At 43.2% G+C, this 18015-nt stretch overlaps 1 protein-coding gene across 1 annotated transcript in view; it reads left to right on the forward strand.

Moving 5' to 3' along the window:
- The window catches only part of SDK1 (sidekick cell adhesion molecule 1), an 883215-nt gene that overhangs the window by 343339 nt on the left and 521861 nt on the right, over positions 1–18015 (forward strand). The window contains exon 2 of the mRNA XM_043561368.1: positions 10851–11010. Within this exon, the coding sequence (XP_043417303.1) occupies positions 10851–11010 (160 nt within the window). The remainder of the gene's footprint in view (positions 1–10850; positions 11011–18015) is intronic.

Here is an 18015-nt window from a genome sequence, read left to right on the forward strand (position 1 = left end):
TTTATTACTTTGTTGATTGAGAATCCCACACATAGGAGGTGGGGGGTTCCCCAAGCTCAGAAGCTACCGACAGAGTTTTGATCCCCGGCTGTCTGGCCCCAGGGCCTTGCTATAAGCCACAGCCACACACCAGTGCTGCTCCTGGAGAAGACTTTATGGTTTGTAACTTTGCTAAAATCAATAGACCTTATCTATTTGAGTTTAGATATCCTTAAGTTCTCTTCCCACGTAATTTCCTTGCTCTAAAATTCGAGGTATCTTTTGAGTCCCAGTTTTTATGTCAGTACTTGTGAGGCATAAACCCCCCGTAAACCTGGAAGCAGGGCAGGGTAGGTCACTTCTGAGTTTCTGTTCTTGGCCTTCGCAGCCTTCTATTTAATCTGAGTTGTACTTTAGGATTATTTGAAAGAATATTAGAAAGAAATATTGTACCATATTCAAGAAAAATGTTGGTTATTTCTGATACTCTTCTCTCATTTTGGTTGGTCATGCTTTTTCACTACAAACCATAGAAATGACAATTTAGTGCAGTTCTACCTTGAAATAAAATATCGAAGAGCTGAAAGCTTCTTTCAGTTTGGAGAAGTGGGGGAACTGTTGTTGTCCCACTGCCTCCTCCTCTTATGAATTTATATGCTGAAATACATTAGAATAGTGCAGGATCAAAGCAGTACGTAAATACCACCATTTATGTTTCTACCACAAGCTTCACAGAAGATTAATCTCAGTGAAAGCGTGAGTGGTTTCTTAGGGGAAAACACTCGATGGGGCGGTTCGCCCCACATGCTCCCTTAAATATGCTGTTCATTCGCATTGATTTCAGAGAAAATAGAGAGTTTGATTCCCCCTGACTGAATGTGTCATCAAGCTGTCGGCAGTGCTGTTTAACAGGAACCTGAGGCCCCCCACCTCTCGGGATTTCCCTTGCACAGATCACATCCCAAGATGGTTCTGCAGACGCAGGCCTCTACTCAGAAAATCTCACACTTGCTGCTCACACTTTGGAGTCCAAAATGATGACTTGACGGTGAGATCTGGGAATGTGAAATGTGAGTTTTCTTCTGCTTTTCTCCCTTCTGATTGTGGTGCCTCCAGGAGACAGTGGGATGGAGCCCTGGGAGAGGACTCATACCGTCCGCCCAGGCATCCTGGCCCCTGGCTCCCGAAACGCGGTCCCCAACCAAGCTCCACTGCCGCTGCTGCTGCCACACCCCCTCACGCGCCCCCCAGGCCTTTCCTGGCCGCCAGGATGCTCCCGCGGCACCACTCACCTTTCACAGGCCGTGCATGTGCGCGCGCACGCACTCCCACTCTTACACACACACACACACACAGGTTTGCACCCGTCCACTTCTTCCCTGGGCGGAGGAGTCTGGGCATCTAAGGAAATTCTCATTGGTCATTGAGGTCGGGCCGGTTCTTCAACCAGCCCCAGATGCCTTGGAAAGCTGCTGGGTAGCTGAAGCAGCCTGGGACATGTCCCTGGGTCTTTAGGCTTCTGTGACCCTTGGTGCCTTAGCCCCGGTGAAGCCCGAGTCAGCCTGCCCTGGGCTTCTGGCGCACCGGTACCCCTTCCCACCGCTGGTTGGCCAGCATCTGGCTTCCTGGACCGAGGCTCCTCGGAGCAGGGACCCACTGGATCCCCGGGGCCCAGCAGCCAGGAGGCACTCAGTGGATGCTCCGGGAAGGAGGGGAGAAGGGCCTTTGTGAGTGTGGGACAGCAGCATCCGGACTTCCGTTGCGCCTCTTCTGTGCGTGGCTGTGAGGGGATGGGAGGGTGGTCAGGATCTCGGGCTCTGGATCTGAGATGCTGCCGTGCAGAGTGGCCTCTTGGCTTCCGGTGACACTTCGGGTCCTGCCATGTCACTTGTGCTGGAGAGGTTAGATGTGGAAACACGCTGTGTTGTAGCGATCATAAGAGGGGGTTTTTATTATGTTAAAGAAATAAATGTTATGTTTGTTCAACTGTAGCTGCCTTTTGCCCTGAAATTTCTGATACTCATTTATTGTGTTTTATTTTATTTTTTTAACGTTTATTTATTTTTGAGACAGAGACAGAGCATGAACAGGGGAGGAGCAGAGAGAGAGGGAGACACAGAATCTGAGCTGTCAGCACAGAGCCTGACGCGGGGCTCGAACCCACAGACTGTGAGATCACGACCTGAGCTGAAGTCGGACGCTTAACCTAATGAGCCACCCAGGCGCCCCTGTTATATCAGGCAGTAGTAGAAATATATAAAGTAACATACTGAGAGGTTGGCTGATTTGTTTGGACCCATGGAAAATGATGATACCTTCCTACTCTATTTGAAAGCCTATATCACTGGAAAATACTTAAAGATATTTCTGATAATCTAGGAGAATGAAGCCTGAAGGTTAGCTGTGATGACAGAGCTGCCTGTTCCTCCTCCTCCTCCTCCTCCTCCTCCTCCTTCTTCTCCATTCCACCTGTAACCACCACACGACTTGTGTACATGGTCACAGGAAGTGTGGCTTCCCCTGGGGGGGGGGGGTATTCAGTCGGTGTAGGTGGTCACAGGAAGTGCAGCTTCCCCTGGGGGGCTCAGTTGGTTAAGCGTCCGACTTCAGCTCAGGCCATGATCTCATGGTTCATGGATTCAGTCCCCATGTTGGGCTCTGTGCTCAGAGCTCAGAGCCTGGAACCTGCTTCGGATTCTGTGTCTCCCTCTCTTCCCTCCCCCGCTTGTGCTCTGTCTCTCTCTGAAAAATAAATAAACATTAAAAAAATATTCTAAAAAAGTGCAACTTGAATCAGCTTGTTCTCAAGCATATGGAGGACTTGGTCTAAGATTATCTTCTAGGGTCATCTCACAGCATTCAAGGGCAACCTTTCCATATGTGCATATTTAACTAGTAGAACATATTTGATCATGTTCACATCTTACCTCAGAAATATACTTGAAATGCACAACTGTTGCCTTTAAAAAGATTAATATTACTATTATGAAAAAGCACAACACACTGTGAGATTAAATTCCCGGCTTCAGTAGGTGTACATAATGACCTGCCAGCAGCTGGGATTTGAATGACTATATTTACCAGAAAAGGATCTTCTACCCATATTTTTCAGAATAAGTGTTCACAAATGATACATTATGCCCTGTGCTTTTGTTTCTCACTGGGATTTGAAAAATAAAACTTTCTGTTAGTTGTAAATTCATAAGCTTAGGGCAGGAAAATGTTTGAATTTGATATAAAAGAAGTTTTGAAAGGAAGATTAGTGGTTTAAAGCAAAAGATTAGTTGCCTTGGGAAATTCAGCTATCGAGAGAGCAGAGTTCAGTAATAAAAGGTCCTGCTCCAGCTGATTGCTCCATTCACGCTGCGATCCCTAATCCTTCCCGCCGGACCCTCGGCCAACTGACGCTGCTGGTGACGACTGCCAAGTAGCACTCCCCGTCGCTTGTCCAGAATGTGTGGGGTTCGTCTGCCTTGGACCCGCCTCGTCTGTGGTGCACGTGGAAGTTGGTTATTACTTCTTCTATTCATCATCTCTTTAAATGGGAGAGAAAAGGTGAGGCCCTGAACCGATTACGATGATGCTGACTGACCTCTCGTCGGCAGAGTCACCGAGCACCTTGAAGTTGGACTTTCTCGCCATGTGGTAGTTGATTCCTGTCCACTCTGCCACGACAGTGTTTCTGGTGTAGAGCCATGATTTTCCATTACAGAGCAGATGATTAAAACCCATGGCGAGCTCCCCTTCTTCATGGTAGGTGGGCCCGTGACCACAGTCTCTGGTTCTCTTCAGGGCTTCTCATCTGCCAGTTTCCCACAGGAGTGGATGATTTCTACTGTGGAGGTTGGGGTTGTGTCCCCTTTGTAGACGAGCAGAGGGATTATCTCCACATTGAACAGGTAAAGTTAAATCCATTTCCATTAAATCAGACCTTGAAAGTCCATTTAGGGAGGTGACTTCTACATCATAAAATTATGATGTTATCTTGAGAGAAAGTTATGTCCATTTCTCTCCTTTGGATGGACTGTAAATCTGTATTATTCAGGCAGACGAGACTCTCGTTCATAAATGACTTATGTTCTATTTAAAAGTATGTGAAAATGGAAATTTCCGAGTTTTCCATATTAATTTATTCCAGAGTCTTATAATGTTCATTGTAAGAATACCGAAGCATACATTATGTTCATTTTTTTCAAGGAAAGGGAAAACTGTTAGTCGTTATTTGGGAAAACACACACGTGTGCGTGCACGCGTGCGCACACACACACTCACCCCTCAAAGAGTATCAGGTGGACCATTGACTTCTCCCCAGGTCAGAGTTTGATGATGGTATTTAGGAGGTAATGTAATCATTTTTGTGTTTATGGATCTCTTCAGACTTTTCTCTGTTGCATTTAAGGTGTATAAAGATTACCTGCTTTTTAAAGAATCTATGCAGACCTGATACCAACCCTTCTGCATCTCTTTCTGTTTCCAAAGCTTTTGTGCTCTGCTGCCTTCATGCCCTCTTAGTTTCATGATCTGCTGCATATATTTCAGTGGTAAACAGTGCTGGGCTCAGAGATAACTCTGTTATTCTGCACACCGGCTCATCTGTGTTAAAATACTTGTAATGACGGTAATTTAGGCACATAGAGCCCAGAGCCCTGGCATATGTACCTCCCTTCTTTCTGTCATAAGTGTTAGTGTCTGCACTGACCACACTCCTGTGGTCATTTGGATCACGAGATATTTGCTCATCTGCTGTGTGAAACTACTCTTCATGAAGATTTCTTTTCCTGCTAGACCCAAGTACACAGAATAATTTGCATGGAGTATAGGCATGTTTAGTAAACTATGAATTCTAGGAAAAATTGAATTATGGAATCATTCACATTCAAAACAGTCCTATAATATATTAAATCGATGATGCTCCATCAGTTGTAAAAACTGAATTCAAATTCTTGAGTGTCTGTTTTCAAGCTTTTTTCTTTCAAAAGACTTATTTTTTATGACTCATGCTTGTAGGACACAGGACCCGTATGAAGTGGATTTTTTTCTCCTTTGTTAAGCATGGCTCAGATGGCAGGGCATTAAAGCCCAGAGCTCGGTCCATTCTGAGCCTCCAGAGCCACAGTCACTGCAGTTCAGCTTCATGAGGCCACTTGGGTCATGACAGTGGACGGTGTTAGCCGAAGTACATAGCAGAGAGGGACGCTGGACACGCTTTCACTGCTGGCGGTCACAGCCGGAGGACACACTTGTGGCGTGGCTTAGAGCAGGCGGCGTGCAGCAGCCTTGGAGCAGCGAGGACCGGCCGCTCTCCTGTCTCACAGTCACCAATGTCGGTCACGGTGGCTGACGCTTTGCCGCTTCTGTCCCCGTGTCAGGCAGAGACGTAACCTCTTACGGGACAGCAGCTGGGGCTCATTCTCACTGCATTTCGGCACTGATAACAGAATCGGGGAGGGGGGGGGCGTGGAACACAAAATCAGGCAAGTCGGAGACCTGAGACTCCTTCTACCTCGCCCTTACTCCTGTATTCAGTCCATTACGAATTTCTCTTGCCGCCTAGATGCTGTTTTAAAGCCGCCCATCTCTGTCCGTCTCCACCACAACCACTGCAATTACCTTGACCCAAACCACCGTCTCCTTTGAATGCGTTTGCCGGGATCACCACAGCGGCCCTAACTGGTCTACCCCTTCTGCTCTGGCCCCTCTTAATTCCTTCTCTGTGGAGTGGCCAGATGAACTTTTAACAGTACAGCTCCTTCAAAGGCTGTCTGCTGCCTTTTTATAATAATGGTTAATCATACTCATCACCATCACACTGGCAGTGCTTTGACCAAGGCCGATGGTGGGGTGGTCACATACTTTACTGTTCACACAAGGCCTTTTTTTTCCTAGCAATATCTTCTCTATTTTTTGTTTATTTATTATTTTTTTTTAAATTTTTTTTTTCAACGTTTATTTATTTTTGGGACAGAGAGAGACAGAGCATCAATGGGGGAGGGGCAGAGAGAGAGGGAGACACAGAATCGGAAGCAGGCTCCAGGCTCTGAGCCATCAGCCCAGAGCCTGGCGCGGGGCTCGAACTCCCGGACCGCGAGATCGTGACCTGGCTGAAGTCGGACGCTCAACCGACTGCGCCACCCAGGCGCCCCTGTTTATTTTTTTAATATAATGTATTGTCAGATTGACTTACATACAATACCAAGTGCTCATCCCAACAGGTGCCCTCCTCAGTGCCCATCACCCACTTTCCCCTCTCCCCCACCCCCATCCACCTTCAGTTTGTTCTCTGTATTTAAGAGTCTCTTACGGTTTGCCTCCCTCACTCTCAGTTCGTGACTCTTTTTTCGCCCTTCCCATCCCCCACGGTCTTCGGTTAAATTGGTATCTGTCTTTGTCTGACTGACTTACTTCACTCAGCATCCATGTTGCTGCAAACGGCATGATTTCATTCTTTCTCATTGCCAAGTTGTATTCCATTGTATATATAAACCGTGTTGTCTTTATCCATTTGTCAGTTGATGGACATTTGGGCTCTTTCCATGATTTGGCTATTGTTGAAAGTGCTGCTGTAAACATTGGGGTACACGTGCCCCTGTGCATCAGCACACCAGTATCCCTTGGGTAAATTCCCAGCAGTGCTATTGCTGGGTTGTAGGGTAGTTCTATCTGTAATTTTTTGAGGAACCTCCACACTGTTTTCCAGAGCGGCTGCACCAGTTTGCATTCCCACCAACAGTGCTAGAGGATTCCCGTTTCTGCACATCCTCCCCAGCATCTAGTTTCCTGATTTGTTCATTTTAGCCATTCTGACCAGCATGAGGTGGTATCTCAGTGTGGCTTTGATTTGTATTTCCCTGATGAGGAGTGACGTTGAGCATCTTTTCATGTGTCTTTTGGCCATCTGGATGTCTTCTTCGGAAAAGTGTCTATTTATCTCTTGTGCCCATTTCTTCACTGGATTATTTGTTTTCAGGTGTGAAGTTTGGTAAGTTCTTTATAGATTTTGGATACTAGGCCTTGCTCCGATACGTCATTGGCAAATATCTTTTCCCATTCCATTGGTTGCCTTTTAGTTTGGTTGATTGTTTCCTTTGCGGTAAGGAAGTTTTTTATCTTGGTGAGGTCCCAATAGTTCATTTTTGCTTTTAACTCCCTTGCCTTTGGAGATGTGTCTAGTAAGAAATTTCTGCGACTGAGGTCCAAGAGGTTCTTGCCGGCTTTCTCCTCTAGGATTTTGATGGTTTCCTGCTTCACATTTAGGTCTTTCATCCATTTTGACTTTATTTTTGTGTATGGTGTAAGAAAGTGGCCTAGTTTCATTCTTCACATTGCTGTCCAGCTTTCTCAGCACGATTTGCTAAAGAGACTGTCTTTATTCCATTGGATATTTTTTTCTACTTTCTCAAAGATTAGTTGGCCATACATCTGTGGGTCCAATTTTGGGTTCTTTATTCTATTCCATTGGTCTACGTGTCTGTTTTTGTGCCAATACCATACTGTCTTGATGATAACAGCTTTGTAGTAGAGGTTAAAGTCTGGGATTGTGATGCCTCCCGCTTTGGTCTTCTTCTTCAACATTACTTTGGCTATTCAGGGTCTTTTGTGGTTCCATACAAATTTTAGGATTGCTTATTCTAGCTTCGAGAAGAATGCTGGGGCAATTTTGGTTGGGATTGCATTGAATGTGTAGATTACTTTGGGTAATATTGACATTTTAACCATATTTATTCTTGGAAACCATGAGCATGGAATGGCTTTCCATTTCTTTCTGTTTTCTTCAATATCCTTCATAAACTTTCTATAGTTTTGAGCATACAGATCTTTTATATCTTTGGTTAGGTTTATTCCTAGGTATTTTATAGCTCTTGGTGCAATTGTGAATGGGATCAGTTTGTTGATTTCTCTTTCTGTTGCTTCATTATTGGCATATAAAAATGCAACTGATTTCTGTAAATTGGTTTTGTATCCTGCAACTTTGGTGAATTCATGTATTAGTTCTAGGAGTCTTTTGGTGGAGTCTTTCGGGTTTTCCATGTAGAGTATCATGCACACAAGGATATTTTTGAACGTGAAGTGGCACCGTTGAAAATCACACAGCGATGATGTGGAAACCATGATGTTTGCTTGCCTTGTCTGCAACTCCCTGTAAGGCCGGGGCCATATTCACCCTGCTTCCATTAACTCTCTCTGCACCTCACATCTGCTTGCTTTTCAGTCTTTTGTACTTTTCAGGTTCACTCCCCATGTTTGCTACCACCACAGGGCCTTTGTGCCTGACATCACTCAAGTGTCTGACTCCTACTGATCTTTTAGCCCTTAGCTTCTGCATGGCATCTCATTAAGTAGGCTAAAGGTTAAATCTTTTTTATATGTTCTTACCACAGGGACAAGTACAATTTAACATTTAATTATTTGAATGGATACTAGTAATAGACTGGTGATATTGTATTATCGATACACCAGTCGTAGAATGCAGCGGTCAGCACAATGGCAAAACAACCTCTACACAGCTGGTCCTTGACCAACATGGGTTTGAGCTATGGGCCCGCCTATCTGTGGGTTCTTTGTGGTGCCAAACTGTAAAGGTACTTTCTCTTCCGTGTGAGTTTCCTAACCTCTTCTCTTCTCTAGCTCACTGCGTTAAGAGAAACAGTATATAATACGTGTTAAGCAACTGTTGATATTATGAGTAAGGCTTCTGGTCAGCAGTAGGCCATCAGTAGTTAACTTCTGGGGGGAGTCAGAAGTTGTGTGGGGATTTCTGACTATTGGGGGGGGTGTTGGTGCACCTACTGCCCATGTTGTTCAAGAGTCAAATGTATATTTAAATTCTGTATTTTAAGTACCAAAGAAACTGGCTATATGGACTCCAGTTTACTGTAAAAATACAGTTTCTGTTAGCACTGTTAATATGCTGTTTCTTAATTTATTAAAAATGCAGTAATTTAATACTCCACTTTAGTAATTCCACAGAGTAACCCAAAATTTGAAGTTAAAACATGGGTTCGTGAGAAGAGGCTGTCCTCAGTGAGAAACCCTTGGCATTTTGAGTGATAATATACAGAATTGGTGGATTCTGGAACAGATGATCTGGGTTTTAAATGATTTTACCACTCACTGTCTGGGTGGCCTTGAGCAAGTTACTTAGTTTCCCTGGGTCTCCCTTTTACCCATCTGTAGAATGAATATAATAATGGCATCTGGTATTTCATAGGGCTTTTGAGAAAATCAAATCGGGTAGTACCTACAAGATACTTAGAACAGTTTTTGGCACATAGGAGAAATTGAGTGACTACTAGCTGTTACTCTTATCTGTGTTATTGTTACTCTGTTGATTCATTTACGAGATATTTATTCAATATCTGCCTTGTTCCTGGCATTGTTCTAGGTGCTGGGAATTCAGATGTGATCAAGATAGGGCATATTGTGCATTGGGTGTGATCCATTAATACTTCAATTTCATTGTCTGAGAAGTATCCTGACTGAAATAAATGTCATGGTTTGTTGGGGCACATTGGTGGGGAGGAGTTGGGTCCACTTGAAGGTTGAGTCTGCAGTCACAGAACTGGGGAGCAGTGTAGGGCTGGGAAAGAGCACAGAGAAAGGGCCCCAAGATGGAAAGGGCTTAGCCTGGTTAACAGTTAAAAAGTGAGCATGGCTGGATTGTTTATACATGAGTAGAGAGGGTAGGGGGCCTAATAGAGACAGGAAGCAGATGAGGCAGGTACGTGGGGGGGGGGGGGTTGTATAGAAAAATGACAAGCCATCTAATTCTCCTTAATTTACTGCTGAAGAAGCAGAAAGCCATGTGCCCTGAGCAGGGTCATGTAGAAAATTAGTGATGGGGCTGGAACTAGAAGCTAAGTGTCCCATGTTCATGTATGCATGTGTGTGTGTACATGTGTGTATATATACATACATGTGCACACACACATGTTTTAACTATTGAAGCATATGTATAAAAATTGCACACGTTACATAGAACAATTTTCTGTGAAGTTTCACAAAGTGAGCCCCCCTGTTACACGCCCCTCCTGCCCGTTACACCTCCCTGTTACACCCCTCCACTGTTCTATCCCGAAGAGGTAAATTGGTCCTGACCTCTGACACCACACATTAGTGCTGCCTGATTTTGAACTGCTATGAACTTTTGGATGGGAGTGTATGCTGTAGTAACTTCTTTCTGTCTGGTTTCTTGGCCTGCACACGTCTGAGATTCATGTGTGGGGGTGTGCGTGGCAGTAGTTGTTGCGTTCCCACTGCTCTGTAGTCTTTTACTGTCGGAATACGCGGAGGTTTCCAGTTTACTCGCCCACCGGAAGTCCCTAAAGAGACAGGTTGTGTGTGTGTGTGTGTATGTGTGTGTGTGTGTGTGTGTGTGATGAAAGATGGATTGTGATTCCTGTCGTTTATGTGTGCATGTTAATCTTGCTTGTCTTTTGTTTTTTTAACCAGTTGAAGTCTCTATGGAAACATTTCTTTTAGAGCCCACTTTGATACCAAGTGGCTATCCCTTGGTCACTTTGAAAATAAAATGCCTGGTTGAAACCCAGACTTGCATGACTAGAGATCACCCACTATGCCCCTTTGTTAAAGAGGTATTAATCATAAATGGAAATAGGTTGGATGAATTTGTCACGTTTTCAAATGGTGCTGATCATTGAGCTTTTCAGCCTTTTGAAATATTATCTAGGGTATTACATGCTTCCAGGAGGTCAAGGATGATTGGCTACTTAATTGGGCCAAATAGCCATCATTTATACTTGTTAAAATTAGGTCTCTTTAAATAAGTGATTGATTAATTGGATGTATGCCATTTTCATGTGTATTTCATTCAATTTTTTTTCTCTTTTTTTTTTTTTTTTTTTATATTTCAGATGATGTCGTGCCGTATTTTAAGACAGAGCCAGGCCTGCCGCAGATTCACCTGGAAGGCAACCGCCTTGTTCTCACTTGCCTCGCTGAAGGGAGCTGGCCTTTGGAGTTCAAGTGGATGCACAATGACAGTGAGCTCACCACCTACAGCAGCGAATATAAGTAATTGATTGCTTGAAAATAAGATTCCGTTTCAGGCTGATGTGTTTAGAGTATTTGCCTTTTGGGCCATAATAGCACAAGAGGTGAAAATATTTGATTGAATTTCTAATGCATTAGGATCAAAGGGATAGATTTAATTAGAATGTGATTTAATATTCTGATCGACATTGTATTTATACCTGGGAGGTGTATCATTATATTTGTAAAAGGAAGTCTGTTAGCGAAATTACCAGACTGAAAAAAGTTGTAGTTACAGAGGGATGCAGGTAACAGGTTTCGTGTGATAAATTTGCACTCTTGTGGCAATGGCCCCACCCGCCAGTGTCGTTCGTATTCAACGAGCATGAATATTTAGACAGAGATCTTTAAATCAGGAGCTTCTGGAGCTCTGAGTCGTCAACAGAAAATTTACCCGGCTAACTTTCAGAGTCAGGACAGGGAGGATGGAAGTGTGGGGGAGGGGCGTGAGCACAGCATCTCATCCAGCAAGGATGTTCACTCGAGTCCTGGGTGTGGCTGCAGTGAGCCCAACACGGGGCAGAGAACAAGTAGTGAGCGGGGACGAGGACGAGATGCAGCCACATGGGAGGTGTGGCTTCACCCAGCACCAGTGGCACCAGCTCATGAGCCTCCGTGTCTCCTTGTGGTGCCAAGGTCTTTCAGGTTCGAATCTCAGCTTTAGCTTCCGTTTCTGTGTGGGCTGGTTATACCAGATGCAACAGTTCTGAGGAGGATGGAGAACTAGTGACTTCCTAAAAAGTCCAAAAGGTCCCCAGATCAGCGCAATCAGCAATGTCATGCTCTTATTTATTAACTAAGAGAATTGGCTGTTCAGAGGTGTTTTAAATAGAGTAATGAGTTCTCAACGTGCGGCATAACCCATCACCTACTCTCTTGAAAAGTCAGAGGTTTGGGGCACCTGGCTGGCTCCGTCGGAATAGCATGTGACTCTTGATCGAGGGGTTGTGAGTTCAAGCCCCATGCTGGCTGTAGAGACTACTTAAATAAACTTAAAAAAATAAAAAAATAAAAGAGGGGCACCTGGGTGTCTAAGTCCATTAAGAGTTCGATGCCTGATTTTGGCCCAGGTCATGATCTCATAGTAGATCGAGCCCTCCTCAGGCTCTGCTTTGACAGCACAGAGCCTGCATGGGATTCTCTCTCTCCCCCTTTTCTCTTTCTTTCTTCCCCCCTCTCAAAATAAATAAGCTTAAAAAAATAAAGAGTTACCTGCTATTTACCTTTTGGGATGAGCACTGGATGTTGTATGGAAACCAATTTGACAATAAATTTCATATATTGAAAATAAAATAAAATTGTAAGATTTCATATAAAAATCCACTCTCTGATCCCTGTTGACCAGTCAGAAGGCCTGGCCACTCAGCTCTGGCCTCCACAACCCTCCTCCCCCCCTCCCCCCTACAGAAGCAGGTGCTGGCCAGTGCTCCCCTTCAGGAAGGGCATAGCCCTTCTGGCTCTCAGTGCTCTGGTCCCCACATCATCTGTATGATGCCACACTTGTTTTGCTCAGTTCTCTTCTTCCCCTGCCCTTTGTAGACATAAGAGTTTGTGACCTCCTCTTTCATGATCAGGCCTGTACTGTCAGAGTATCTGCTGTTGTAGGAGCAATTTATTGTAATAGTTACGAGCATGTTGACATCAACAGACCCAGGTTTGAATCCCAGCTCACTACCAATTAGCATTAGCGGTGTGATCTCCTGAGAGCCACTTATCAGTTCCACTTTTAACGTCTGCAAAATGGGGCTGATCGTACCTCATTTGTCGTGTTGTGAGAGTTAAAAGGCTCTAATGTAGGTAAAACAGTGTATGTTCTGGCCCACAAGCAATCTGCTAATAAATCCTAGGTGATACTGTATATCATCATAATGAGACGTTAGGGTACTTGGTTTGTTAGGAGGGGCATAAGAAAGAAAAAGACAAAAAGTAAGCTTAGAAATGAGAAGCATGTGTGAGTAATGGGCTTTAACAGCAGGTGCCTTGAATTCGGATACTTCTATTCAATTTACTATTTGTGTGACTTTGGACAGGTTACCTAACCAATTTGATCTTGCTTTTCTCATCTGTAAAATGGGTATAATAAAACCCAATTCAGAGGGTTCTCATAAAAATGAAATGACATAATGTTTTGTATGCCCCTGGGAGAAAGGGGATGAAGTCTCAGAAGAATCCAGATTGTTCTTCCGTATAAAAAATAGTAATGTGGATGATCTATAATGATGGTGTTCAGACTGAGGTATGTGGTCACGGATAGTGGCAAAGGAATTGCTTTCTAGATGTTCAGTTTCCATATGTGTGTTTTCTGAGGTTGAGCTGACTGAGAACATGCCTTTTTGCAGACACCCGGGATTCTGCCCTTTTGTGCTGTTTCCCCCAGTTCGCCGAAGGAAGGCTCACTTTCCCCATCTGAGTCCTCCTGTGGAACTGCCTCTCAGGTGCAGGACGAGTGCCTAGGTCCAAATATTTGGCTTGAACAAAATGAGGGGCTCTTTTAAACAACCCCTGAAGAGCTACTTGGTCTCTAGTCTATACATATTCCTTTTAAGGAAAAGCAGGGCTCTAGAAATGGGATATTTTGACCATTCTTGGATTTAAAAAAAAAAAATTGAGGCATGTTGTATATAGGTAGGCAGCAAGAGCTGTACCATTTTTTTGAGACAACCCCACCATTTCCATTCTCCAACTGTCCTCAGAGAATATATTGTGCCTCAAGGGACGTGTAGTGAGAGCAAAGGAAAGAGCGCGTGCAAGTTAGATCTCCACGGCTGAGGGCACCTTGTCTTCTCCGGGCAGCATGCTCACAGCGGCGCCCCGGGGTGTGTCCACTTACACGTAGCAGAAGCAGAGTATTCCAGAGCTGTTGGAAAGAAGAAACAAGCTGTGAAATACTCTTTAATGAAGCACACTGTGTCTGCATTTCACCCTCCTCTGTAATGAGGCTGAGGGCTCAGTGGCACATTTCAAGGAGGAGGAGGAAGAAAGTTGTGTTTACTTCCATCAGATCCATGTTGTATCTTGATGTACGAAGAACATGCATGATAGGAAAGTTAGGGCTTTGTATTGTCTCAAACATTTATTCAGAAGACACTTTCATTAACTTCTGCAAAAAAGATGATTTGAGATTCTAAGTCCATATCCTTTTTCATTACTTTCCTGTGTTTTGATTGTTGCTATGCTTCAATCTCTTCTCTAGTTTATTTCCTTCTTCCGTGTACTCTTTAGATTTAAATGAACTGTATGCAAATAAGTGGTCAGTACCTTCTCTTTGTTGTTAATTTCTATCCAATTTTATTTATTCTAATAGTAAATAACTTGCCATTCAGTGAAATAAAAAGTAATTGAAAAAAAAGCCAGCCACTATCCTCCCATTAAGAGACACATTTTCTAAGTTTTTAATGCTTAATAATTATATTTCAAAGTTTGTGATACATTTATTTTTTTTGATAAACTAATAATAATAGTTGCCGTGACCCTGTAATACAGAAGAATTTTTTTTAAGCACTTAGAATGTTTTGATCAAAGGACATCCTTTTTAAATTGCCATTTGTCTGTGTATTTTTATTTCAGAGAAGTATGATGGATAATCAAGAAGTATCTTTGAAGCATAACAATATATTACATAAGAATAAAATTCTATGGGATAAATAGACCTACTAATTAAGTTCAAAGAGTAAAAAGGAGCAGTATGAAGGTTCCTATCTGTTAAAGAGTTCATTATTAAAGAAGGGATGATGTGTTTCAAAATCATTATATTATTTATATTCCATTGGATCCATGTAAAACAGCGGTGTAATAGTTTTATTCTAAAATGCTAAACCACACACCATGCCACTATTATATGTGCAGCTGCTGAGACTTAGGGTAAAACAGTTCTGGTGTCCACTCGAAAATGTGCAAGGAGATGGAGGTTTTTTGGCGTTGCTCTTTGCACTAGAAATTTTACCTGTTAATTTGACACTCCCTGGATAATCCTCAGGAAGGCAAAGCATTGTGGGTCACTGAGGCAGGATTGCAGGGGCGGCTCATTATACGTGGACCATTACAATGGGGTAGATGCTTCCTTCCCATTTCCCTGGAAACTTAGTAGGAAGAAATGGGTGGTTCTAAAGCACCAACACTTTGGGAACAATGTGATAAATTATATTCTGTTCACTGAGGGCTTCAGACACCAAGATGGGCTGTCAAGGATCCATAGTATTTTGTCCTCCCTTTTTTCAAGAAATAAACGCTGCCCAAAAAGCTCATGCTCTTTTTTCAAATTACTCTTTCATCTACTTCCTTCCAATAAGCACCTTCAGCTGTCATATGTTAACCTTCATTAGACATTCTAAGTCTCAAATTGAAAAACATGGCTACTTTATGAAAATGGTAGCGGTTTTTTCTCTGAAATTGAGTCCCTCTCCCCCCCCCTTTGATGTCAGTATGAAAATGCTAATCCTATAAAAGGAAAATAATATAAACTCAGCTTTTCCAGCTTTGACTGGAAATAGCATTTTCTTTGCTGCTTGTGTTACAAACTGCCCCCAAAATTTCAGTGAGTCGCAAATGTTATTCCCATGGATGCTTATATCCACATTCAGGCATAGGTGATCCTGTAGCCACAATTGTAATAGTTAGGTCATTAAACCAGGTTTGCATAGCTGTCAAAGGCAGATGGGTCTCTTTTTTTTCCCCCCAGAAAGTATTTATTCTCAATTACTTTCTACTTGGAGATAAAAAATTACATTCGGATACAGGTAGATAGATGTCTAAGCCAATAATTTCTTAGTGCTAGGCGTACTATTCATTTTATACCAGGAAGAATAATTGGATACTGTGAAGTGCTAAAAATCTTATATCTCCTTACGTGACCCGTCTCTGTGGTTCAGTTTCTGTGACAGTATAAACAATAGAAACTTGATGGATGATTCTTTTTTTTTTATTCCAGTAAGAAAATAGGGGTGGTTAAGGACAAAATAACTTTTCCTTATGTCTTATAAAAAGAAGAAAAATTTCACAGTATCAACAAAAATTATTAAATACCTGGGAATAACCTTTATAAGAAGCTACACGAAGAAAAGTGGAAAGCCTCACTCGGAGATATAAAAGAGAATCCTAGATAGGAAATCTGCACAACGTAAAACTAGACAAAGTATAGGAAACAGTTGTACCCAAGACAGAAACCAGAAACAGAAACCAGAAACCAGAGACAGAAACCAAGCGAGCCCTCTGACTGGCCCAGCTTTTCTTCTGTGCCACGATTTCCAGGCTGTGGCTTTGGCGGGGGGGTGGGGGGGGTGGGGGGGTGGGGGGGGGGGGGGTGGGGGGTTGCTAATACCCGGAGGACTCCTGAGTTGAAGAGATTGGAGAATCCAGAGGGATCAAGGCCGAGTGCCCGAGAAAGGGAATCTAGAGGTCTACAGCGGTTCTGTGTTGAGTGTTTGGCGGAATATTTATCAGCACGTTTGGTGAGGAGACTCCCCAAGGCCAGGGAAAGGGCTGCCCAGAAGTGATGGCCGTACTTCCCATGCTCGCCACAGGGCTGGGCAGAGGACCTGTTCTCACCAGCCATACCCCAAATTCTCATAATTTATGGGGTTATGGGATAGAGGATTCATAAGTATCTTGGGTCTGTAGTGGGAATTATTAGCCCTTGACCAAATGCAGTTCTGATCCTGCCTAAGATTTTATAAACAAGACCAGAAAGGATCAAACGACTTTCAAGTATCTTTGAAGCATCAGAGAGCAAAGCCCAAGGATGTTTATAGGAATACAAAAATATCTAGCACCAAACAGGGTAAAATCCACAATGTCTAGAATGGAATCAAAGATTATTAGGCATGTAAAGAGGAAGGAAAGCATGACCCTTAAGGAGGACAAAAATCAATCTACTAATCTATCGAGCCAAAGCTGGCACACATGTTAGAATTAGCAGAGAAAGGCACTGAAACATCATAACTGTATTCCCTGTGATCAAAGCTAAATACATACAAGATGTTAAAAGGCCGAAATCAAACTCCTGAGGATGAAACCTGTGATATCTGAGATGAAAAACACACTGGATGGGAGAGTAACAGAGTAGATGTTGCAGAAGAAAATGTTAGTAAACTTAAAGATACAGCAATGGGATTATCCACAATGAAAGGCAGATACAAAAAAAAAAAAGGAATCAAACACAATGAAAAGAGCATTAGTGACTTACGGGACAACTTCAGAGAGTCTAATGTGAGTGTGTTTGGAATCCCAAAGGAGGCAGGAGTGGAAAAATAGTTGAAGAAATCAGATGGCAGATGTTCTCCAGTTGATGAAACCTACAGACTCCCCCAGTGCGGGAAGCTCCTCTGGTCCCTGTAGTGGTGTTACTGGCCAGTGCAATAAGGAAGAAAAATACAAAAGAAATAGCATCTAGATTGTAAGACATAAAAATGTCTTTTATGGAAGGTCTTTTATTTCTATATCATCTATGTAGAAAATGTGACATTATCTATAAACAAGCTGCTAAAACTAGTAAGTGGGCTTAGCAGTGTTCCAAGACGTGAGATCAGTGTTCAGAAATCTTCAGACCCTGAGACAAAGGAGCTAATTAGGCTTCATTACTACACCATGGGAAAGACTCCTCTACATGTTTTTTGTTTTGTTTTGCTTTTGATCTGCTGTGTCCCCCAGTCACCAAGAGGAAAGGTCTGTTTAACAGAACTCTTCCGTTAGGTGACATGTGATGACCCACTGGTTTCTCCATCATCTCACTGAACTGAGCGCGACACCCACCCGTGTCTTTGCGCAAGGGCGTGGTGCCCCCAGCTGTCTGGTTTCAGTTTTCCCGGCTTGGTTTATAGTCATTCTTTTCTGCTGCTTAATTCTCCACTGGTCCTGTTCTCTTTGAACTGCCCAGCTCACAATAATCACAGTTATATTTTGGCTCAAATGAACGAGTCTTACACAGTTTGGCTCCGAGAAGTGGAATCCCTTATAGGCCCATGCTGTTTACAGCTCTGGGTCCTAAGATCT

This window comes from Prionailurus bengalensis, chromosome E3, assembly GCF_016509475.1.
Source record: "Prionailurus bengalensis isolate Pbe53 chromosome E3, Fcat_Pben_1.1_paternal_pri, whole genome shotgun sequence".
NCBI lineage: Eukaryota > Metazoa > Chordata > Mammalia > Carnivora > Felidae > Prionailurus > Prionailurus bengalensis.